The 23,098-nt window shown below is 56.6% G+C and overlaps 2 protein-coding genes across 9 annotated transcripts; both read left to right on the forward strand.

Annotated features, from left to right (window-relative positions):
* The first annotated feature begins 378 nt into the window (after positions 1-378).
* On the forward strand, positions 379-3,404 carry LOC149866876 (heat shock protein 30-like). The gene has a single exon (XM_090041182.1). It carries the CDS (start codon positions 418-420, stop codon positions 1,135-1,137), a length of 720 nt encoding a protein of 239 aa, XP_089897308.1. The 5' UTR covers positions 379-417; the 3' UTR covers positions 1,138-3,404.
* A 3,473-nt stretch (positions 3,405-6,877) lies between these two features.
* On the forward strand, positions 6,878-21,958 carry KAT2A (lysine acetyltransferase 2A). 8 transcript variants are annotated; one of them, XM_090044376.1, is made up of 18 exons: positions 6,878-7,253; positions 7,337-7,460; positions 7,555-7,700; positions 8,909-8,998; positions 10,034-10,215; positions 11,029-11,220; positions 11,562-11,668; positions 11,895-12,002; positions 12,798-12,937; positions 13,465-13,673; positions 13,994-14,120; positions 14,846-14,956; positions 15,047-15,190; positions 15,510-15,624; positions 17,034-17,091; positions 18,710-18,773; positions 19,176-19,260; positions 19,700-21,958. In XM_090044376.1, exons 1-18 carry the CDS (start codon positions 7,017-7,019, stop codon positions 19,891-19,893), a joined length of 2,433 nt encoding a protein of 810 aa, XP_089900502.1. In that variant the 5' UTR covers positions 6,878-7,016; the 3' UTR covers positions 19,894-21,958. The 8 variants fall into 8 exon arrangements, with proteins under 8 accessions (XP_089900502.1, XP_089900506.1, XP_089900510.1 ...); XM_090044380.1 differs by having other exon boundaries at positions 17,055-17,091; XM_090044384.1 differs by having other exon boundaries at positions 12,801-12,937; positions 13,423-13,673; positions 17,055-17,091.
* The last annotated feature ends 1,140 nt before the right edge of the window (positions 21,959-23,098 follow it).

Raw genomic sequence — 23,098 nt, forward strand, 5'->3', positions numbered from 1 at the left:
ATAATAGATGTTTACAAACCAACTCTTGAGGCCTGCACCATGGGGCCATGCTAAAATATCTACTTAACGTATTAACCCTTTGTGCATTGTTTTTATAACACAGAAATCCTCAGCACAGCATATGGTCCCTAATTCTGCGACGTGCCATAAAGTTTGGTCTGGAAGAGCCTCAAACCCCCTGATGTGCTCCCACCCATCCCACCTTCCTTTGTGAGCTCTGCTCTCAGCTGGACCACAGCAGCTTGGTCTGTAACCCAAGCCCCTGGCTGGCTGTGACTACACTGCCCAATTTGGATGTGCGATGTTGCCTCAGGAAGCAGGCACTATTATTTTGGCACATGAGTAATCCCTAAGCCATCAGCTGCTTAAAAATAGAAGATGGCATCTCGAGGGTATGAATGGGACTGAGAACTGTGGATGGGCCCAGGCCTGGCCAGGAAGAGGATAGAAGCCACTGGCTCCCACCAGCCGAGCAGAGCAGCTCCAGGACCATTGGAGAGGACTCAACCCCAGCGCCCTGAGCCAGCCACAGAAGCAGAGATGCTGTGCCGCCTGCACCTCCAGCTGCCCTCCCACTGCACCCTGGCTCCCTGGGTGGGCCCCGTGCGCACGCTGTGGCCTCAACCCAGCACCGTCTTTGCTGAGCTGGATATCTGCTGGGAGATGGACCGGACCAGGGATTTTATGAGCGGTGTCCAGCAGCTCTTAGCAAGTGGAGGGAGCAGTAACCCCAGCAGAGAGCAAGAGCAGAGCACCAGCATGACCCTGCCCGAGGGAACAGACAGGGGCTTCACCATATCCCAGGACGTTAAGGGCTTTGCCCCTGAGGAGCTAACAGTGAAACTAGTGGGCAGGAAGGTGTTGCTGATAGGCAAGAAGGAGATACAGAGTGAAGACAGTAAAGGTTCCTTCTCCTACAAGTCTGAGGTGTTCAAGCGGGAGTGGGACGTGCCTGAGGGCATGGACCCCGATGACATGACCTGCTCCATCTCCAGTGAGAGCCAGCTGCGCATTGAAACACTGCACCAGGTGCTGAGAGCCACTCCCGAGAGGAACGTGCCCATCCAGATCACCCCAGTGGGGAGTGAAGCTGCGGCGGGCTCCAAGGAGGAGGCCAACATTAGAGCCAAGGCATAACAGGGACTGAGAGCTGACAGCTGTCGTGCTGGCTGAGCCAGGGAGAGCAGAGAGCAGTTTCCCAGAGCAACAGCAGAGCTGAGACTTATCGGAGACTGATGCAGGCCCCGTGGGGGTGGGAGGATGCAGGAGACTGTCTAACTGCCCATAAGATTTGTATTATATCATGTCTTTTGATATGAAATAAGTGGGTTTGTCTTTTCCAAGTGTTGCTGCTGCCTTTGCCAGGCTCGCTGGCTCCCAGATTGTCCATGTGCTCTTCTTTTTCTTTTCCTTTCCCAAAAAGGATGAATGGCCTCATGGTTTTGATGTGTGGGGCTGGGAGTCAGGGCAGCCTGATCCAATTCCTTAGTGTGCTATGGACTCCCTGTGTGACTACAGACAAACTCCCCCATGGGGCAGGGCTCCACTCCTGCCTGTAAAAAGCAACAATGTCAGTGCTCTGCTGAGAAGCACTGAGTGCCGCGGGAGCTTAGGGGAAGTGATAAAGGCAGATGCTCTGGGAATGCAGGGCTCTGCTGGAGCAGGCCAAGGCTCTCCCATAGCCTGGCAGCCAGGCTACAACTGCTTATCTGAGGCACAGAGGTTGCAGGGAATGTGGTGCTGCCAGCCCCTCAGTATCCTTGCTCCTTAAGTTTTTGGCAGATGCAGATGAAAGCTTCTGGGGCCTCGTCCTGGCTGTCCTCCGGGAACTGGGCATGCTGCTTGCCCTTACAGCTCCAGGCTGAGGAGGGAGCAGAGCTCGACTCGCAACACAGAGATGGAAGCTGCAGAGCAGTGTTTTCAAGCTGGAGCATCTGATGGGCGCAGCCCTGCACGCTGTGGGGCCCGATTTGTCACAGGTGCTGAATGCCACCCGTCACCTCTACCTGCTGTTGCCAAACAAACTGCTCCGGGTGCTTGGAAAGCTTTTCCCTGGGGAAAGCAGAGTGGGCCTGCACTAGAGAGCCTGCGCTGCTGAAGGCCCCTCAAGCGCCCGCTGTTCATAAACCAGCCGCTGTCCCTGACTGGCCTAAGCTCAACCAACTTTGTCATCTTCCTTTAAATAGGGAGCAGTGCTGTAAAGCCAAGGAACAATGGCAGGGTAGGAAGTGGGGACCAGGCAGCACGATGCCTTTTTAACCCTGGTGTCTCCAGAGTTGACATTAGAAAACACGTTTTGTGTCCAGTAGATTTTTTACAACAAAAGTTCTGAAAGGATGGTGATAACAAGGGCAGGGTGGGAGTGGGATGTGAGGCACTGGGCAAGGGCTTTTTAAGCAAAGAGACTTAAGAAGAGATTATCCACATGCTGATTGTCCCTTGCTCCATCTGCTTCATGACACACACAGAGTTTGCATGTGCTGCTTGAGGCACATATGCTGCAGGTTGGCTACCCCATCCTAAACTGATAAATCCTTAGCAAGTGAGTGGCTCCACAGCAATCCAGTGGATCACTCATGTAACTCAGACTCACAGGCCTAGGCCCAGTTGTTGGAAGGGATTGCTCCCAGGCTAGATAATTTACTTTGAAAGTGTATGCAAATATAGACAGTGACAAAATGCAGGGCCTGAGGTTGCCAGACAGTGTGTGGTGATGCTCAGGCCTCAGAGGACAGGTTTTAAAGGTCACTGCAACTGCATCTTCCACTGTTCCGTGTTCGGAAATTAAAAAAAAAAAGCAGTTTCTGATCAATCCACTGCCAACTGGAATGTAGGAAATGCGGGTTTATTTCCACCAACTACACGCAAACAACACATTCAGAAAGATCACCGTCGCCTGGCTAAGATAAATGTCATCCGGCAAAATAGCAATATTGAAACCAAAAGCCCCGTTCCTCTCCAGGTTGGACACAGGTATAAGAGTTCGGTCCAGAGTTCAACATGGGAAAGACTCAATCGGTCACTGTTGCAGGAAGGACTCCTAGGCATGATGTACCCCAATGGGATCACAGGGCTTGTGCAGGGATACACCCCAGAAATGGTTGCAGTCTCTGAGCCAGGGCAGTGGGCTCATTGTCACTCCCTCTGGCTGGGTCAGGACTCCTGGCTGCTGCTACTCCCCAACTCCCTTCCAAGCTCCTTCTCCTCCTTGGCTGGGGCAGGGATACACCCGAGAAATATTTGTCGTTTCTGGGTGAGGGCAGCGTGCTTGCCATCACCCCTTCTTGTTGGGTCAGGACTCCTGGCTGCTGCTTTCCACCTCCCTTCCTAGCTTCTCCTCCTCCTTGGCAGCAGGGTCTGTTTGTGTGGCTCTCTCCCCACTGGCCACAGTTGGAAATGCCTTTTCCTTCTGCAGGCTGCAGGGCCAGGCATGTTGCTTCAATGTGGAGTTGTGCATCCAAGCGCAGAGAGCAGGTCATGGCATCCAGCTCCAGGTCCGCAGGCAGGAGCATTTCCTTGTGCATCTCCTGGTACTCCCAGAAGCTGCCTCCATCCTCTCCAGGGCTCTGCTTTTTGTGGCTCCCCACCACTGTCACCTTCCTGCCCTCCTGCCTCACCATCAGCTCCTTCGGAGAGAAGCTGGCCACGTCCATGTGTGGATCAAACTTCTTGCCCTGCCAACCCCCAGACTTGGGCTCCTGCTCCATGGCCCCAGCCAGAGCTGTTCCATTCACCCTTCAGCCCGTCCCCACTCTGTGCACCCAGAGGGTTCAGGCACCATCCAGCAAAGCCCAGCCCTGAGCACGCAGTCAGCCCTGCTACACAGTGCCACAAGTCACCGGCTCCGCTGCCCTGATCCATCATTCATGAGTCAGGGCCAGGGCCCTCCCACCAAGGCCACATAGGGCCGAACGGAGCAGGCTCAGCCCAGATATGGGCAGGAGGAGGACAGTTCAGGAAAGTGCCTGGAAGGGCCACGTGGCTACAAAAGGCAGCCGGGCAGGCAGCAGAGGCAGTGCTGAGCTGAGCAAGGAAAGGGCAGTGTGTGCAGCAGGAGCAGAGCCATGGCACGCTACTCCTGGGGCCTGGTGCAGCTGCTCCCTGTGCGGCAGTGGCCATCGCAACACTGGTGGCCCACGTGTCTGCAGCAGCGAAGGCATGGGCAGCCTCCTGCAGCCATGGCCAGCCAGCGTCTTTGAGCAGATGGCGAGTGACCTGCAGCGGCAGGTGGAGGTGATGGACAGGCTGAGCCGTGGCGTCTTGCAGGCCCAGCCGCTCCTGTGGTTGGAGCCTGCGGGCCAAGGGGAGCCGAGGCAGGATGGAGCCACAGAGCAGGAGCCAGAGGCTGGGGGTCGGCACCACAAGAAGTTCAAACTGCCGGCTTTGCACCAGAGGAGCTGACAGTGAGGCAGGAGGGCAGGAGGGTGACGGTGATGGGGAGGCGTGAGAAGCGGAGCGCTGGAGAGGATGGAGGCAGCTTGCAGGAGTACCGGGAGCTGCGCAGGGAAATGCTGCTGCCCGCGGGCCTGGATGTGGAGGGGGTGACCTACTCCCTGTGCTCGGATGGACAGCTCCGCATCCAGGCCCCACGCCTCCGCAGAGGGGAAAGCCATTCCCATCAGCGTCCAGGCGGGAGAGGGAGCCACACACAGAGACACTGCTGCCAGGGAGGAGAAGGAGCTGGGAAGGGAGGTGGGGAGCGGCAGCCAGGAGTCCTGACCCAGCCAGACGGGGTGATGGCAAGCCTGCTGCCCTGGCTCAGAGGCTGCAGCATGGCTGTGGTGTATCACAGCCCCGCAATCATACCTAGGTGTCCCTCCTACAGCAGTGACTAGGGGCTGTATAGAGTCCGTAGCCATCCTGGTTTCTGGAGAAAGCTTTCGTATATGTCACCAACTTTATTGCCAGGTGACATTTATCTGGCTGACAGTGTTGCTTATGTGTCATGATGGAAATAAACCTGTTTCCCACATGGCAGTTGTCAGTGGGTTCAATGGAAATTGTTTCTTGTCCGATTACCCAGCTCATTGTTGAAGAGGGGGAAAATGTCAGTGCTTTGTGTGTAAAAATCACTGATTGAAGAGCGTAGTATGGAAAAGATAGAATTACATCTGGCGCAGATGTATCGCGTGTCTTCAGCCAGTGTTGTCGACCTTTACAGCACCATAAGGAAGGAGCAGATAGGCAGCATAAACCTCTCTGGCATATTGCTGCCTCTGGAAAAAACGTGTAGATCATGCGTCCACATGTGTCTTGGTGTGGTTGTTTTTTTTCCTAGACCAACAGGTGCGCTCCTGCCACTGTGGCAAGGCTCTGGGATGGTGCACACTGTGTGCACTCCTAGATATACTCCGCCAGACTTTTTTTTTCTGCAGGGCATTTGAGACAAAGGGTGCAGTAAACGCACGCTTTTTGCCCATGCACAGAACTCTGTCTCTGGGCACATCCAGGTCCTGCTTGGGATTTTTGGTTCTGGAGCAGATGTTCTTGCTCAGAAGTACCCCACTGCCATCAATCTCTGCCTCTCACCTCCAGCCAGGCAAACGGCTGAGCTGGTCCTTAGACACTTGGCAGACAGCAGTGTTATTTATATTGCTGCTCACAACTGCTTTACATCACATTAGTATACATGTCATAGGTCTGGGTCCTTACAATATTACATTACTATTTTGTAGGTGAGAGTATCCCTACAGTCTTGGAAACTAAATCTGACCTAGGACCTGGACTTCTGGAGGAGACAGTTTTGAAAGCTGGAAGATATTGAACCATGTTGTAAAAGTGTAACAGTCAGGACTTGTGAAGAGAGGGCCTAACACTCAGAATTTGTGAAGAGGTGTCCTGTATATAGGGCTGTGGGTGCCCGTGCCACAGAACTCCTCTTTGATTACAAAATGGTTTATAAGACAACCGTTGTGAGAAGAAGGGACGGAAGTCAGCACTCACCCTAGCAGTGTCTTCCTGATCGACAAATTCCTGACACCCAGGAGCCTGTCCTCGTGTTCCCTTTCTTCCCCTGTTGTCAGCGATTATGATGTTGCAAGTGCTTGTCTTCATGGCCCAGCTGCTAGGATGAGGAGTGTTTCGCTTTCACGAAAAACAAAAAATGTTTCTAGCCCCAAAGATTCAGACAAAAGCTGGAATGTGGCCTCTAAAGCCTCAACCAGGGGCTAATGGAAAAAATGCAGCCTTCTGAAATTCTCAGCTGGGGGAGCCTAATGGTCCATTGGTAGGGGGCCATGATGGGGGCAGTGTTAGGTCGGACCGGGGCACTCAATCCCGGGCCTGACGCGGGGCAACAAGTCTGATTCAGCCTGTGCAGGGCTGCAGGTGGGGCAGCAGGGCCCAGCCTGGCGCAGGCAGGGCTGGGAGTGGGAAACGGGCCGCGGCTGGCATGTGCAGGGCTCCATTCAACGTGGGCCCTTGGTTACACTGTGGGCCCATGGACTGGATCCGGCCTCGGACACATCCTGCACCACTCATCTGGCCCGCAGGGCCAAAAGCTTGGGCACCCCGGGGTTGGTGCTGCTGGTTTTGTTTAGGCTCGGGCCAAACCCTCTTTAGACTCGAGGAAACTGCCGGCTCCTGCTCCGTCCTTGGACAACGGAAACAAGCGTGCGCAACTGGTCGCGCCACGGGCACACGGCCTCTTCAAGCGTGGCAGACTGCGGGCAGCCAGCACAGGGCACATCCCTGTTTCCCGCTGCTCTGTCCCGTCCACGCAAGACCCGACGCCTGCAGTCCTGTTTTCCCCTTCACACAGAGCACGTCAAGGCGTCCGGTTCCGTCTCCACAGAGGACGCCCGGGCTCTCCTCCACGACGGCCACCCCAGCGGGGCCTGGCGCGGTGCGGGCCGGCGGGACAGGGCTGAGGGCCCGCGGGCGGGTGCGTGGGGCCGAGGCGGGCCCACGCGCCGGGACCGGCTTCCGGGCGGCCCCCGGGGCGGGCGCGGGACTACAGCTCCCAGCAGGGGCCGCGCAGGCGCGGGGCGGCGCAGCGGGGCCGGGCGGGAGCCGGCATGGCGGAGCCGGAGGCCGCGCAGCCCGGCCGGACCCCGCAGCCCCCCGCGGCGCCGGCGGCGGCGGCGGCAGGAGCGGGCCCCGCGGGGGCGGGCGCGGGCGGCGCCGCGGGCTCCAGCGACCCGGCGCGGCCGGGCCTGAGCCAGCAGCAGCGGGCCAGCCAGCGCAAGGCGCAGGTGCGCGGCTTCCCCCGCGCCAAGAAGCTGGAGAAGCTGGGGGTCTTCTCCGCCTGCAAGGTACCTGGCCCGGCAGCACCCCCTTGCCCCGCCCCTGAGCCCGGCCCCGGCCCCCCTCACGCTCTCTTGCCGCCCCCGCGCAGGCCAACGACGCCTGCAAGTGCAACGGGTGGAAGAACCCCAACCCGCCCACGGCGCCCCGCATGGACCTGCAGCAGCCGGTGGCCAACCTGAGTGAGCCGTGCCGGAGCTGCGGGCACGCCCTGGGTAAGCCCGGGCAGGGGCTGGGGGAGCGGGGCCAAGGGGTGGCTGCGCGCGGCCGCCGGTGCTGACCCGCCGCCCCTTGGCCGCGGCCCCGCAGCCGACCATGTGTCCCACCTGGAGAACGTCTCGGAGGAGGAGATCAACCGGCTGCTGGGCATGGTGGTGGACGTGGAAAACCTCTTCATGTCGGTCCACAAAGAGGAGGACACGGACACCAAGCAAGTGTACTTCTACCTGTTCAAGGTGTGTTGCTTGGGGCTGTGCCCCGGGGTCCCTGCTCTGCTGCCGGGTGACGCGCAAGCTGGTGCTGGGGCTGGCAACCAGCTGGGCTGTGTGGTCACGTCCCTCCGGTTCAGCAGCAGTGTCTAGCCGCTCTTCCATAGGACATTGGTGCCCCCAAAGCTTATGGAAAGCGGCTGGTAGGGAGCAGGCCCCTTCCCCCTGCCTCCCCTGTTGGCTGCCTTTGGGGTGTTAAGAACCCATGTGCTATGATCTCTCCCCAAACTCTGTCCCAGTGCTGGGCTTGGCTAACTTCCCCCTGCAAGGTTTTGATTTCATGTGGGGCTGCTAGGGGTCGTGCACAGTTAAGGTTTTCTGCCTGCAGTATGCTAGGCCGTTCCCAGCCTCTGACGTGGTGGCCCTTTGATGCTGGTCTGCTAGACAGACCTCTCACCAAGAATCAGATCTGTGTGCCCGCATGCCGTTGCAGTTCCAGTTTTGCTGGACGCAGTGTCTCGATAGGCCAGCTCTTTGGGGAGCGTGCTGCAGAAGTCTGTTTTGGGATCTAGGCTCAGTGGGGGATTGATTTGTTAGGTGCCTGCAGACCTGTTCAATCAGCCCAGCAGCAAGGTGGTTCTTTGGAAACTGCACGGAAGGCCTGAGCCAAGGCCTGTGGGGAGAATTATCTTCAAAGGAAGAACTGGGCATGCTTTGCCACAGGCCTGGCCGGATCTGCAGCTGGCTGCACTGAAGGCAATGCCCAGGCCATGTGGCCCCCTCGACGCACTCTCACAGGGCCCCCAGTTCAGAATCCCCAAAATATAGAGGGCCCCCTCTTGCGTGTCACACCACTGACCACTGGGACGTTCCTTGCTGTTTTTACCTAAAATCCAGCGGGACCTAGAGCTGGCTGGCAGAGGCAGGGGGGCAGTGAGATCTGTCTCGCTGCCCCCACAACTGGGTGCTGTGGCTCTGCATGGAGCAAGGAAGGGGCTTCGCTCCTGGGTGCTACCCTGGGGCAGGGGCTGCCCTCCTACCTTTGCAGACAGGCGCCTGCAGACTCCAGGCAGGGGCCAGCCAGGCCCTAGAGCACATGGGAGCTGCCCTCAGTGCTGGGGCTGCCTGGTCTCTGACTTGTTCTTCCTGGTCTTGCTGGAACCCCTTTCTGCAGCCGGCTAACCCCTGCCCTTGCTCTGCCTTCGGTGATGTAACAGCCTCCTTATGTCCTGCAGCTCCTGAGAAAGTGCATCCTGCAAATGAGCCGTCCAGTGGTGGAAGGGTCCCTTGGGAGCCCACCTTTTGAGAAGCCCAATATTGAGCAGGTAACACAAGCGCTCCACAGCAGGCATTGGTTGTCACAACAACCTCTTCTGCTATAGCAATCCCCTAGTGTGTCTGCGCCCAGGGCCTCCCAGGATGGGGATGCTGCTGCCAATGCCTCCTGTACCTGCTGTTTTATACCATGGTCTTCAGCTTCCTTCTTCCTTTCTCTCCTACCCCTTGTAAAACTAGAAGAACTTCCTTGCAGCTCAGTGATGCTTCTCCCAGATAGAGGTTCTCCTGGGCTCTTCAGGAGCAAACCAGGCTGCATTTTGGTGCAACAGTGTGCCAGAGGGTCTCTGTGCTTGAAGGCAGGGATGTGATGGAGAGGCATGGAGCTGGGCAGTTGCTGGGCTGCGCTCCTCTCTTCTGACTCCACACCCGCTGTGTGCAGCTTTGTCCATGCTTCTCCCACCCTGCTCTGCCCTGCCCATCTCTTTCCTTAGCTCTCTGGCTGTGGTGACAACATCACATCTGGTAATTGGATGCAAGTCGCTTGCCCCCATGTTCTGCTACTGGGCCCCTCTCACTCCTGACCAGCAGTCCTATGGGTATCTCTCTCTTTACGCACAGTTGCCAGATCTGCCAGCCTATGGGCAGACTTTTGCAGCGTGATGTTACTTCATTCCCTCCCTGCCCCAACCTACTTACTGCCTGAAGCAAAGCTGAACCCCAGTCTCTGCTGATAGTTGCAGCTATCCCATGCTGCCTCTCTGGACTCTCTGGCCCTCCTGGTCCATTAACCTCACCCTCTGCACCCTCACCATCCCTTGATCATAGGACCATAGAAAAGTAGGCCCTCAGGAAGTTGTCTAGCTCTGCCCACTGCTCAAAGCAGGATCATCCCTATCTAAACTGTTCTATACAAGTGCTTGTCTAAGCTTTTTGTAAAGCCATGCCGACAACCCTGTTGCGCAGCTGCAAGGCACTTTGTGTGGAGCTGTCTTAGCACTGACCATGATGTGGTGGTGCCTCCAGCTGGGGCATGCCGCAGCTTCATTCATCCCTGATGTCCCACCTGCCTCCTCCTCTCGCAGGGAGTCTTGAACTTTGTCCAGTACAAGTTCAGTCACCTGCCACCCAAGGAGCGACAGACCATGTATGAACTCTCCAAGATGTTTCTGCTGTGCCTCAACTACTGGAAGCTGGAGACGCCCTCCCAGTTCCGGCAGCGCTCTCAAAATGATGACGTTGCCACCTACAAGGTGAACTACACCAGGTGAGTGCTGGAGTTCTGGGATGTGGGGGGTAGGGGAGCTGAAATGGGTGGTCCCTGTGTCAGGGCAGAGCAGGGAGGAGTCATTACAGACCCTTTGTGTTCTCAGTGCTTGTCATTGATTCAGGGGACACTTTGCTTTGGGGCTCTTAGCTCCTCCTTGGCCCCAGAGCCTGGGCAGGCACTGTCCAAAGCTTCACTGACTTTCCATCCATATCGGACCATTGCAGCCTGGGAACTATGAGACGTCTTTCTCCCCTGAACTGCCCCATCTACTCTAGTCCCAGCATCCCTTGTCCTGGTTCCTGCCACACTGCCGGCTATGAGCCCAGCAAACCCTGAGAAACTGATCAGACTCCTTGAAAACAGACACGAGTCCCACTGCAATCTCACCTCTACTCCTGCAAGCTCAGAGCTGGGCATCGTCATGGCACTCATGGCAAAGGCTTGCTGGGCTGAGAGCCTGCAGCCTTGCTGGGCAGTGTTACATTTACTTAACAGGTTGCTAGGATGTTGTGTGGAAGGGGTGGGAGTAGTCTGGGAGGACAAGGACCCACAAGCTGAGACGTGTGTCCTTGGTTGAGAGCAAAGAGGTCTCGCTTTGTCTAGCACTCTGTTGGGGAAGGGCCCCCTTCTTGACTGCAGTCACTGTCTCCTCTCTGGCTCCCCTGCCCTTCCCATTCCCTGTGAGATGCATCTGCCAAGCCCATGGCTGCCAAGCCCATGCCCTGTTCATGAAGGCAACCCTCTGGGGTGCCACACCCAGGGACCAGAAATGGGCCAGTCTCTAGGAGTGTCTGCTGTTTTGTTGCCTAGATGGCTGTGCTACTGCCACGTGCCGCAGAGCTGCGACAGCCTGCCCCGCTATGAGACCACTCATGTCTTCGGCCGTAGCCTCCTCAAGTCCATCTTCACCGTCACCCGCCGGCAGCTGCTGGAGAAGTTCCGGGTGGAGAAGGACAAGCTGGTGCCTGAGAAGCGGACGCTTATCCTCACCCACTTCCCTAAGTAGGTGGCCTGGCCCCAGAAAGGTCAATGGCAGCTCTTCTTCCCCTTAGTCCTCCACAAGGGGCAAGGAGCGCAGCCAAGCTCTTTCCTAGGTGTTGTGGACTCAGCATTAATGCTTGTGGCAAGGCGTGGGCACTGGGGACTGAACCTACCATGGGCTCCCCTGGCTGGGTGAGGCTTCTAGCGGCTCTGTCCTCCCTCGCTACTAGCGAGCGCAACAATCGTGCTCTCTCGTGGCTGACACTGTGCTGTCAAGTGGGTAGAGCTTCCAGTTCTCTAGGCTGCATGTGCCCTCCTCTGGTGGTCCTGCTGACTCATATTTTATGCCACTCTGCACCCAGGTTCCTGTCAATGCTGGAGGAGGAGATCTATGGGGAGAACTCTCCCATCTGGGAGTCTGACTTCACCATGCCAGCCACGGAGGGCACCCAGCTAGTCCCACGCCCAGGTACTTGATAACAGAGTGGCTCATCCAGCATGTGAGGTGCCCCTGTAGGCTTGACAGCTTGCTGCATCCTCTGCATGCCAGTGCTACACTCCACACCACCTCTGTGTGTCAGGGGCACAAGGGTCCAACCTGAAGGAGGCCTTGTGAGCAGTGACTGCACTCTGCCCCTTGGTCGCTATGTAATGGGGTGGGTTTGGCTAGTGAAAGCCACTGTTGTGCTTCCCAGCAGCTGTTAGTACTGTGGCTGTGCCCAGCACCCCACTGTTCAGCAAGAAGCTCAGCAGCAGCAGCTCCTCCATGAGCATGGACACCAGTGCTTCGGAGCCCATGCCAGGTAATGCTTGGGAGGAGGTGGGGGAAGGTGCTGGGACTTTAGGGGCTGGCACAGACTTCCTGCTCTGATTTGTTCAGGAAAGGATAATCCCAGGTCTGGGAGCCAGTCTGCAGCCAGTGCCAGCTCGGTGCACAGAGAGCAGAGACCCAGCCTAGCCCTGGTGTGAATCCCTTGGGGTCAGTGGGACAGCTGGGAAATTGGTCTGAGGTTTACAGGTGTGGGGGCTCTTGCTCCCATAATGGAGAAGGGTTGGCAGGGCAAAAGAAGCAGACCCATTAAGTGGCAGCCCTGTGTGCAAGGTGTAGGTTTTGTGGGTGTGTGCACTGGCAAATTCATACATGAAGGCTCTGGGCCTGGCACTGGGGCATGCTCAGACCACTCTCTTTCTCTATAATCTGGTACAAACCTGTTCCGCTGAAACGGGAGAAGTGAGAAGCCAGTGTGAAAAACCCTTGTCTGCTGCCAGCCCGGTGTACTGAGCCTTTTGGGGACTCTGTGGGGCACTGGGATTGACTTTCCCTAGTGAGGCAGGTCTGTGTGGAAGCCATACAGAAGGGCATCCTTCCTTCAACTCCTGTGAGCATAGGGCTTTTCAGAGTCCCAGTAGGTTGTGGGACTTGAGACAGTATTGGTTGTCATGGCATCCTGTGGGCAGGGCTGTGGTTGTCTCTGTGTGGCATGGGGAAGGGGGATCCCAAGCCATGTGGGGTGGATGTCAGATCCACTAACAGCCCCTGGTTGCAGTCTGAGCTCTGTGGTGACTGTTCTCCCCCCCGTCCCCTACCCGCCCTCGAGGAGGTGAGAAGCGGAAACTGCCCGAGAGCCTGACGCTGGAAGATGCCAAGCGTATCCGGGTCATGGGTGACATCCCCATGGAACTGGTCAACGAAGTGATGCTGACCATCACAGACCCTGCTGCCATGCTGGGGCCAGAGGTACGGTGAGGTGTGGGGGCAGAGGACCTATCGTTTGCTGGAGCAGACCACAGAGCTGCTAACAGCTTGGGATGGTTGTTGCTGGTGATAGCCGGTTCTCCATTTCTGCAGGGTCTGGCTCTGGTATCGCCACCCTCCAGTGAGACTGGGTAGGATAAGTGGGATTGCCAGCTCTTCACACAGTGGTTCTGGACCTGCTGGTGGGGGTGGTTTTGACCTCATGTTGGGGTTGGTTGTGGGGATCACTCTAGATGGGAGACTGGAGCTGGCATGGGTATGGTATGGGCTGGGGGCTCTGCACAGAGCTTCCTCATTCAGCAAGGGAGAGAATGAAGTTCCAGTTGCAACAGTGCTGAGGCCCTGCTGTGATGCTCTGAGCTGCCTTGACTTGCAAAACAGGGCCTTTCTTCTGCACTGGTGGCCCCTGTGTCCTTCTTACTGGTGGGCTTGGTGAGCAGGGTGCTAGGGGGAGGGGCTTGTGTGAGTGGGTGCGGCTCTCTCTTGCACTCTTGCCCCTGGACCCCCAGACCAGCCTGCTATCAGCAAATGCGGCGCGGGACGAGACAGCGCGGCTGGAGGAGCGGCGTGGCATCATCGAGTTCCATGTCATCGGCAACTCACTCTCGCAGAAATCCAACAAGAAGATCCTCATGTGGTTGGTGGGGCTGCAGAATGTCTTTTCCCACCAGCTGCCCCGAATGCCTAAGGAGTATATCACACGCCTCGTCTTTGACCCGTACGTTGGCTGAAGCCAGGGAGGGTGGGATTGGTGGAGTTTCCGCTCTGCTCTAAGGAATTGGGCTGTTCTCACATTGGGTCAGAGCTTAAAATGACATTTGAGAACCTTTGTTTTAGTCTCTGCTCCAGGGCTGTGGGTCACCCCAGCTACAACTTTACCTTTCTGCCACATAATACTGATAAATTCTTGGGGAATAGGGAGCCCCTGATTGCCCCAGGTGGGCTGAGATTGCTCCTCATCCCATAAATTGCCCATCCTCAGGCCCTTCCTGATTGATTCAAATGCCCTCTATGCATTTGCTGTGCCTTTTCCTGCAGCAAGCACAAGACGCTGGCTCTGATCAAGGATGGCCGAGTGATTGGGGGGATTTGCTTCCGCATGTTCCCCACCCAGGGCTTCACGGAAATTGTCTTCTGTGCTGTGACATCCAACGAGCAAGTGAAGGTGAGAACACATGGCAGCTCATTGAGGGTGTTGGAGCACCATGCTTGGTTTGCTTGAAAGCAAGCAGGGGTCAGCTGGGATTGGAAGGTAGGATGGAAGGGCACTCCTGAGTTGTTTGGGGGAGCCCTAGGCTGGGAAGCTACTTTAGTATTAGGGAAGCATAGAATCGTAGAAAAGTAGGACTGGAAGAGACCTCCAGTGGTCATCTAGTCTAGCCCCCCTGCGCGGGGCATTATCATTCCCATCCAGACCATGCCATGCAAGTGCTTGCCTAGCCTATTCCTAAAACTATACAATACAATCTGCCCTGTCGCACAACAGTGAGGCCTACTGCCTAAAAGCACCTTAAACTGCCATAGGTTAAGCAAAGAGATGAGGGTTGTCAGCATCTTGCTTCTACAGGGGTTGTTAAAATGCACTCAAGCACAGGACAGGCCTGGTCTGTGCTGCTTTGTCCTGGCCAAGAAGCCAGGGTTGGAGTGTGTGTAATGCTGGTTCTTTCTGATTCTGGACGATAGCCCTGCTGGTACCTGTCCCCATCCATGCCCTGCTCTGGGCTTGCGTGGAACTGTGGGTTAGCTTCCCCCAGCTGCTTGGGATCCCTGTCTGAGATGATGCCTGTGGCTTGCAACCAGCATCTGGCTGTTCTGTGCTAGGCAGCCTGGGGCTCTGTGGCACCTACCTGATGGGGGCATGCGAGCGTGTCTGTTTATCTGTCTTCCCAGGGGTATGGGACACACTTGATGAACCACCTGAAGGAGTATCACATCAAGCACACCATCCTGTACTTCCTGACCTACGCCGACGAGTATGCCATTGGGTACTTCAAGAAGCAGGTACAGCTTCCCGGGCCCTACAGGAACCAGCAGCTCTTCCCTGTCAAGGAAGCGGGGAACTCGCTCTAACGACCCCTTTCCCCAACCCAGGGCTTCTCCAAGGATATCAAGGTGCCAAAGAGTCGCTACTTGGGCTACATCAAGGACTACGAGGGGGCGACTCTGATGGAGTGTGAGCTTAACCCCCGCATCCCTTACACTGAGCTTTCCCACATCATCAAGAAACAGAAGGAGGTATCTCTCTTAGGACACAACTTCATTGGTGCAGGGTTCTGAAAAGGTCTTGCCAGGCTGAGTCCGAGTTGCCTTTAACTGGCTTTTAAAATGGTAGATGAAATAAAGGGGGCATGCTGGCAGCCAGGAGCTCACCGAGGGGTGAGTCTGCAACCAGAGCTCCAAGGCTGCCAAGTGCAAACCAGGCATTGTAGTCAAGCTGTAGATAGCGCTTTGGGGAGGAGTTCTAGGGAGCTTGGCAGCGGAGTGTTCAGGTCTCCCACAGCAAAGTGCTTTGCAGCATTGCCCTGGGATTCCAGCCTTTACCCGTCTGCCACAGATCATCAAGAAGCTGATTGAGAGGAAGCAGGCGCAGATCCGTAAGGTGTACCCAGGCCTGACCTGCTTCAAGGAGGGTGTGCGGCAGATCCCCATTGAAAGCATCCCTGGCATCCGTAAGTTCCTGCCTCTGCAACCCTTGGTGTCTGTTTTCCCTGTTCCATCTCCCCTCTCCCTCATTACTGAGCAGCTCAGCACAGCAAATTTCTTTGAGTCTAGCTGCCCCAAATGTCCCAGGAGCTGCTGATTCGGGTCTCAGGAAATGTGTGCACACTTCCGTCATTGGGAATGTGGAGGCATATTGATAGTACATCTAAGTTACTGTGGACCTATTGATGGGAGTGGGGAGACGCTCTTGCTGTGGAAGAAGGGCTTGGAATAGTATTTGGCATTATTGCGTGTTGTACTTCTTTTTTACCCGACACTTGCATGCCCGTGTGCATCTATAGCAAATGCCTGGATGTTGGTTATGGGCCTCTTGAACCCTTGCAGTAGCGGGGGCTGTAAGTTTATGCCTCTTGCTTTCTAAGGAAGCCAGGCTCATCACTATTGATCAATACACCTCTGCATTGTTGCCAACTGAAGTGGGGTATACAACTCTGTGATGTCCTGTATTTGCTGCCCAGTCCACCTGGGGACGGGAGGGTGCTCAGGTCACTCTGCAGTGAGGTGGCAAAGTATAGCTGCTCTGTCCAAAGCCCAGCTGGAGAAAAATCACTTGCAGGAGGTCCAGATTCACTCTAAGCACCAACTGTGTGTGGCTGGGGCTGGGCAGGTAAACCATGCTGTCCTCTGGGATGCACTTAGGGTCATCACAGGTGGGTGCAACAAAACTGCTCCCTCCACTAGCTAGGGCTGGAACCTGCTGCAGCTGCCCAAAGTCTTGTCTTGTGAAGCATCCCAGCTGTGTACAACACTGCTGCTGCTGCTGCCACCTGCAGGCCAGGCTGTGCCACTGCCCTGCCAGATGCCTCCTGTAGCAGAGAGCTCTGCTTCCCTTCCAGGTTTGAGATGCTTTAAACTTGTCCCAGGAGTCGTACCTCTTGGGCTGGGATGTGAGGCCTGAAAGCTGCTGGGATTCCTTAGCAATGGTGCAAATGGAGGCATAACACTGGGGATGCAGGGAAGGGTGGTCTCAGGGGCTTTGCCAGAGACTGCCAGACTCTTTGAGCTCTGCTCCCTTCCATGGCAATGCAGGTTCTTGGCCAGCTCTAAAGTTCTGCAAGTGTGACAGCTCTGTGCTGAGGCGTGACAGCTCCTGACATTCTCCCTCCCACCACCCCCCACCTTCCTTCGTTCCTTGGAACAGGGTTGATAGGCCAGATCGCTACCAAAGACTGCAGTGGCGGGGAGGGCACAGTGGGAGGCCTTGCCGCCTGTTCTAATGTAGTCTGGAGGGCGATGCTGGAGTTGGAGTTAGCTGAGTGCCTGGGCTACTCTGGGCTTGGGGTGGTGAGACCCAGAAGGACTGATGAGAAGCCAGTGCTGTACTGGGAAGGGGACAGTGACCCTCATGTGTGAACAGACTCTTCTCCCTGTCTCCCAGGAGAAACGGGATGGAAGCCCCTGGGGAAAGAGAAAGGGTAAGTGCCATTCTTAGCCCAGAGTTAGCATGTGGCCTGGGTTGGTGGTCAGAGGCAGCAGCATAGGGGTGATCTTGAACCTCTGTAGGCCTCTGGGCCAAGTGAGGGGTCTTGATGCTAGACTTTGCAGGTGATGTAGAGATGGAGGGGGTTGTGCTTCATTCAGTGCTGCAGCTGGTGGGTGTCTGGTCAGCAGTGCTTCTACCCTCGTAAGTGCAAGAGCCCCCATGGCACACTTGGTCTGAGGGTGGTCATGCTGCTCTCAGGTCCTAGGGCAGGGGCAGTCAATTATTTCGGGCGGAGGGCCACTTACCCAGTTTTGGCAGGCTGTCGAGGGCCACATGGGTAGCCCCGCCCCTTGACAGGTGCCCCGCCCCCAGTCACCATCTTGGGACCAATGTCCCAATGTTTTGGGACCAATGTCCCAGGGCCAGCACCAGTAGGGCTCAAAGTGGGGCACAGGCTGGCAGGAGTCTGCGGACCCAGGCTGGGATGCACCAGCAGGGAGAGGGGGGAGCTGGCCCGGCTCTATAGAGCCCCTGCCAACTGGGACCCACTCCTGCCACCCTGTTCTGAGCCCTGCCAGCACTGGCCCTGGGACACTGGTGCGGGCCCCGTGTTCCCGCGGGCTCCCTGCCCACTCTTTCCCAGTGCCCCCCAGCCTGCCAGCAGGGAAGAAGCTGGTGCTGAGCATAGGGAAAAGCAGCCCCTCACCTGCCCCGTGAACAGCGCTCTGTCCTGCAGGCACTCGCAGCCCACGTGGGGCTGTCCGAAGCAGGCACAGGCAGCCCCATGTGGGCTGCAAGCGGCTACAGCACAGGGCGCCAGCCACGGGACGAGCAAGGGGCCGCTTTTCCCTGTGCCAGGAAGGAGCCTGAGGAAAAGCTAAGCACAGGGGTGGGAAAAGTGGCCCTTCCTCCACCCCATGGCCAGCGCTGTCTGCTGTAGCTGCTCGCAGCTCACGTGGGGCTGTCCGAAGCAGGCACAGACAGTCCCACGTGGGCTGCAAGCGGCTGCACTGTAGGGCGCCAGCCACGCGGTGGGCGAGGGGCCGCTTTTTCCCCCCCTCCCCTGCTCAGCTTTTCCCTGGGCTCCTTCCCTGCCCGGGGTCCCACCTTACCTGTAGTTCTAGCACAGGGCAGCCATGTGGTCCCAGGCCAGAAGCCCCTGCTGGGACTTCCAGCTGTGGGGGGGCGGGGGGGCAGGCAGACCCTGCTGTTGTGGGAGCCCACCGGGCTTCTCCTGGGTCCTACTGCCCTTGGTTCCTGTCATTTTTGACAGGAACCAAGGGCAGATAAGTATTAATTTTCTAAATTTTTTTAGGGGCCCCACAGGCTGGATAGAATGGCCTCATGGGCTGGATCCGTCCTGCGGGCTGTATTTTGCCCACCCTTGTCATAGGGGCCAGGTGCCCTGGTGCTCTGAGCTAGTGCTTCCTACTTAAGGAGAGCATGCACCAGTCTAAGCTGTCCGGGAAAAAGGAGACATTGTTCCCAAGGTTGGGAGCCCAGTGGCCTGGGCACCTGACAACATTGTTCATGGTCACCTATGGGTGCTGGGAAAAGACAAACATGTTTGGCGCTGACAGACTGAGCACTGTCCAGGTTTTCCCTTACAGGAAAGAGCTCAAAGATCCAGACCAGCTCTACAACACCCTGAAGAATCTCCTGGCCCAAATCAAGGTACTGGGATTGTGGGCTGGGGGGATGCATCCTTGGGGGTACCCTCCTGGCACAGGGGTACCAGAGGCCTAGTTAATAGCAGCATTAGTGAGACCACTAGACCCTTCTGCCGCAAGCCGGGCCAGAATCCAGGACAGCTTCTTGGCAGTGTGTTCTGACTTTTCTGGCCATCTGTCACCTTCAGCAGCCACAAGGACCCCTGGGTTCATTGGGTTGCAGTTCTGACCCATGTTCCTGATTGCAACTCTTTGGTTCAGCATCTGAGTTTCCCAGAGCAGTGGGTGCTGGAAGTCAGCAACCTGTAGGGCTTGATACTGGTTGCAGGGGCTGGGGAAGGGGGCCTGCCTGCCATTTTTTTTCCTGTTGAATTGAATGAGGTTCTTAGTTTTTCTCCTTCCATAGACCCACCCCAGTGCTTGGCCCTTCATGGAGCCCGTCAAGAAGTCTGAGGCACCTGATTACTACGAAATCATCCGCTTCCCTATCGGTAGGTGGGCACCTGCTCTGTGGGGCCAGAGCTGAGGGAGGGGCTGGTAGTCAGGATCCCTGGGTTCTCTGAAGTTTTGGGAGGGGAGATGGAGAGGAGGCCCAGACTTTGTCCTCTGTTTGGAAGGAAGAGAAGATACCAGTGGTTAGAGCAGGGAGAGGTGTTGAGCATCAGGACTCCTGGTTTGTCGTCTTGCCTTTGGAGGAGGTGTTTGGGGCTCTGCAAGTTGGAAATCAAAGGTCCTGCGCTCTGTTAGCCTAACCTCTGCCACTGACACATGGCAACATCAGATAAATTCCTTCCCCTGCCTGTGTAGAGTTGATAAGACTGAACTGGCAGGGCATTTAGGGGGGACCAGAAGGGACTCTTGTGTGGGATCAGAAGGGTTGGGGGGGAAGGATTAAAGCCATGCAAGAGCTGACTGCTGTCCCCCTTGCAGATCTGAAGACCATGACTGAGCGCCTGAAGAACCGCTACTATGTGACCAAGAAGCTCTTCATCGCGGACCTGCAGCGTATCATCACCAACTGCCGAGAGTACAACCCACCTGATAGTGACTACTGCAAGTGCGCCAATACTCTGGAGAAGTTCTTCTACTTCAAACTCAAGGAGGGGGGCCTCATAGACAAGTAGCACAGGGGAGAGCCCTGTGGCACTGGGGGGTGGTGCTCCAGCTCCTCCTTAGAGCAGGTGCCTCCTGGTCTTATGCTCCCCCGGCAGCCAAAACGCTGGTGTGCAGGGCAGGGGTGGCATGTCTTCTTGTTTACATCCTCCAGGTGGGGTCTGCACTCTTCCCAGCTCAGCAAGGCCTGGTTGCTGCCATGTACGGGGTGCAGGCTGCTGCTGACAACCTGGGTGCTGAGCTGCACCCTTGCAGCAGGTGGGGGTGCTCTTTCATGGGCATTTGTCATTTCACAAACAGAGGCTGGACTCTGACGGGGCTGTGGTGATGGGGCTGTGGTGGCTGAATGGCAGGAGCCGTTCAAGGCCTTTACAGCATTATGGGCTGGACTTTGCATCACCGTGCAGCCTTACTCTGGAGGAAGCAGCATGGGTAGCTTGCTGTAGAGGCCTTTTTCCAGAAGGGAATGGACCTATACCGATATTCTGGCCTGCTGTGAGGTCCTATCAGGGCTGCCCACTCTCTTCTGCTGGGGCTGCGCCTTATCTGGCCGTAGGGGCTCCCATTGCTATGTGATTAGCCCAGAGCAGCAAGGGGATGGTAGGGAACATACAGGGGCGCTTGGCCAAAGCAGCCCAGAACTACTGGCATGTGCCTGTGTTTTGTCTTGCTCTACAAAGCAGAGTCTGGACCTGCTTCCTGCCCTAGCAGAGCTGCCTTCCCTCTCCCCGCCCTCTTTGAGCCTGGGCTCTGCCTCCTCAGCCTGGCATTATGCTGCTGGCTCATGCTTTGTCTTGCTGCACATGCACACTGCGCCTCCATCCCTGCCCTTTACCATATGAATGTATGACCAGGGCCTTCCTGCCTCCTAGGCTGTCTAGAAGGGGACAGATTGGGGAGGTTATGGAGCAGGAGCCCACTCACCTGTGGTCTGAGAAGGTGTCAGGGTCTTGCCTGGGGCCTTCAATTCTTGTTCTTAATTGAAGATGCATCAGAGCTCCTACCCCTGTCCCATTGCCGCTCTCCGCCCTTTTCTTCCTGGGGTACAGAGACAGCTACTCCATTTCCTCTGAGTCGTGCTCTATCTGTGCCCTGGCACCCCCTTCTGTTGTACGGGCTGTGGCCATGTGCCCCACTAGACACTCCACTGCCCTGCTACTTGTCACACGGGTCACTGTCCTGCTTGAGCCCTTCCACTGGACTTCAGTTTAGGTCCCTGCCATGCTCTGAGTTCTGCACAAGCTGTCTTCTTCCTGCTCTTCACTCCACCCACTCCACTGCCTTTCATGACTATCCTTAGCAACCTCCATGGCTGCTCTGGTGCTAGGATCCTAGGGCAGAGCCCCGTGCCTATCACACAGAGGTGATGTTGTGCCACATGGTCTCTGCCTTGGGAGGAAGCATTGGCCCAGGTCGTTCCTGGGCAGTGAGTGTAAGTGCAGGGGAGTGGAATCCTTTGTCTATCGTCAGGGTGGAGCTCAGATGTTCTTGGCCAAGGGGGTAACTGCAGAGGTGACCAGGGCTTCACCAGTTCTGGCACTAAGCAATTTGGACCAAGCATGGGACTCCAGCCCCCACCCCCACACACTTCTTCCTGCTAGCCATCTTGCCAGCAACCTTGCCCTGCCTCAGACAGTGGACAGCAGACCAGGTGCATAATCGCCCCATTTCTTCTTGCATGTGGCTGCAGCTTCTGAGAGCTAGAGGCTGCCACTTCCATGCCCAGCATCTTCCTGAGCCCGCAGGCAGCCCCAGGGGAGTTCAGGGCCTTCACAGGAGCCTGTTCCTCACTGCTCTGTCCCTGTCTGCCCAGCTGCTGGACTGAGCAGATTTTTCCCCTGCTCTGGAAGCGAAATGAAGATAAGCTATGTTTGTACTGCCTCCCCCGCACCATTGACTGCCTCTTATCTTTTCTGCTGTGCTTGCCTGTCCCTTATGCTGTCCTTGCCATGTGAGAGCAGGTGCTCCTCATGCCTGGCTTCTGCCTTGCTGGGCTGTACCCACACCCAGCCCTGCCCATCCACCCATTCCACCTCACACTTGTGGGTTTTTTTAAATAAATGTACTTGTCCAAAATGGAGTGTGCCTCTTCTTACTGGCTTTCCTGAGCAGATCATCAAGTCTGACCCCCTGCCATGGCAGGAAAGAGCACTAGGGTCAAACGACCCCAGCAAGGTGATTGTCTAGCTATGTCTTTAAGACCTTCAGGATAGGAGCCAGCACCACTTCCCTCGGAAGTTGGTTCCAGATCCTAGCCGCCCTGACAGTGAAGTAGCACCTCCTGATGTCTAATCTGAATCTACCCTCTGCCAGCTTGTGACCGTTATTCCTAGTCACTCCTGGTAGTGCTCGGGGGAACAGGGACTCCCCCAATGCCTCCTGGTCCCCCGAATAGTTTGTAAATGGCCACTAGACCCCCCCTCAGCCTTGTCTTGTGGAGGCTGAACAGGTACAGGTCCCTTAGCCTCTCCTCGTAGGGCCTGCCCTGCTGCCCCTTGATCACGCGGGTGGCCCTCCTCTGGACCCTCTCCATGCTGTCCACATCCCTCCTGAAGTGCGGCGCCCAGAACTGGACGCAGTACTCCAGCTGCGGCCTGACCATAGTTTCATAGTAGCTAGAGTCGGAAGGGACCTAGGTAGATCATCTAGTCCGACCCCCTGAAAGAGCACCGGGGTCAGATGACCCCGGCAAGGTGCTCATCTAACTTCCTTTTAAAAATCCCCAGGCTAGGAGCCTGCACCACTTCCCCTGGAAGCCAGTTCCAGGCCCTAGCCACCCTGACTGTGAAGTAGCGCCTCCTAATATCTAATCTAAACCTACCCTCCGCCAGCTTGTGACCGTTATTCCTGGTCACTCCTGGCAGCACACGGGGGAACAGGGACTCCCCCAATACCTGCTGATCCCCCCTGACCAGTTTGTAGCAGGCCACAAGGTCCCCCCTTAACCTTCTCTTGTGGAGGCTAAACAGGTTCAGGTCCCGTAGCCTCTCCTCATAAGGCCTGCCCTGCTGACCCCTGATCATACCAGTGGCCCTCCTCTGGACTCTTTCCATATCGTCCACGTCCCTCTTGAAGTGTGGCGCCCAGAACTGGACGCAGTACTCCAGCTGCGGCCTGACCAGTGCCGCATAGAGGGGGAGGATCACCTCCCTGGACCTGCTTGGACCAGTGCTGCATAGAGGGGGAGGAGCAATCTGCTGATTGCTAGCTACTGCA

Source organism: Crocodylus siamensis, chromosome 4 (genome assembly GCF_052110815.1).
Source record: "Crocodylus siamensis isolate JL-2025a chromosome 4, ASM5211081v1, whole genome shotgun sequence".
NCBI lineage: Eukaryota > Metazoa > Chordata > Crocodylia > Crocodylidae > Crocodylus > Crocodylus siamensis.

Excerpts from the sequence above, each read along its gene's own strand:
- LOC149866876 (XM_090041182.1), top strand. The coding sequence starts at position 418 with ATGGGCCCAGGCCTGGCCAGGAAGAGGATAGAAGCCACTGGCTCCCAC.
- KAT2A (XM_090044384.1), top strand. The coding sequence starts at position 7,017 with ATGGCGGAGCCGGAGGCCGCGCAGCCCGGCCGGACCCCGCAGCCCCCC. Across the intron at positions 13,674-13,993 it reads ACACGCCTCGTCTTTGACCC|CAAGCACAAGACGCTGGCTC; the intron begins GTACGTTGGCTG and ends CTTTTCCTGCAG. Across the intron at positions 17,092-18,709 it reads CCCCTGGGGAAAGAGAAAGG|GAAAGAGCTCAAAGATCCAG; the intron begins GTAAGTGCCATT and ends TTTCCCTTACAG.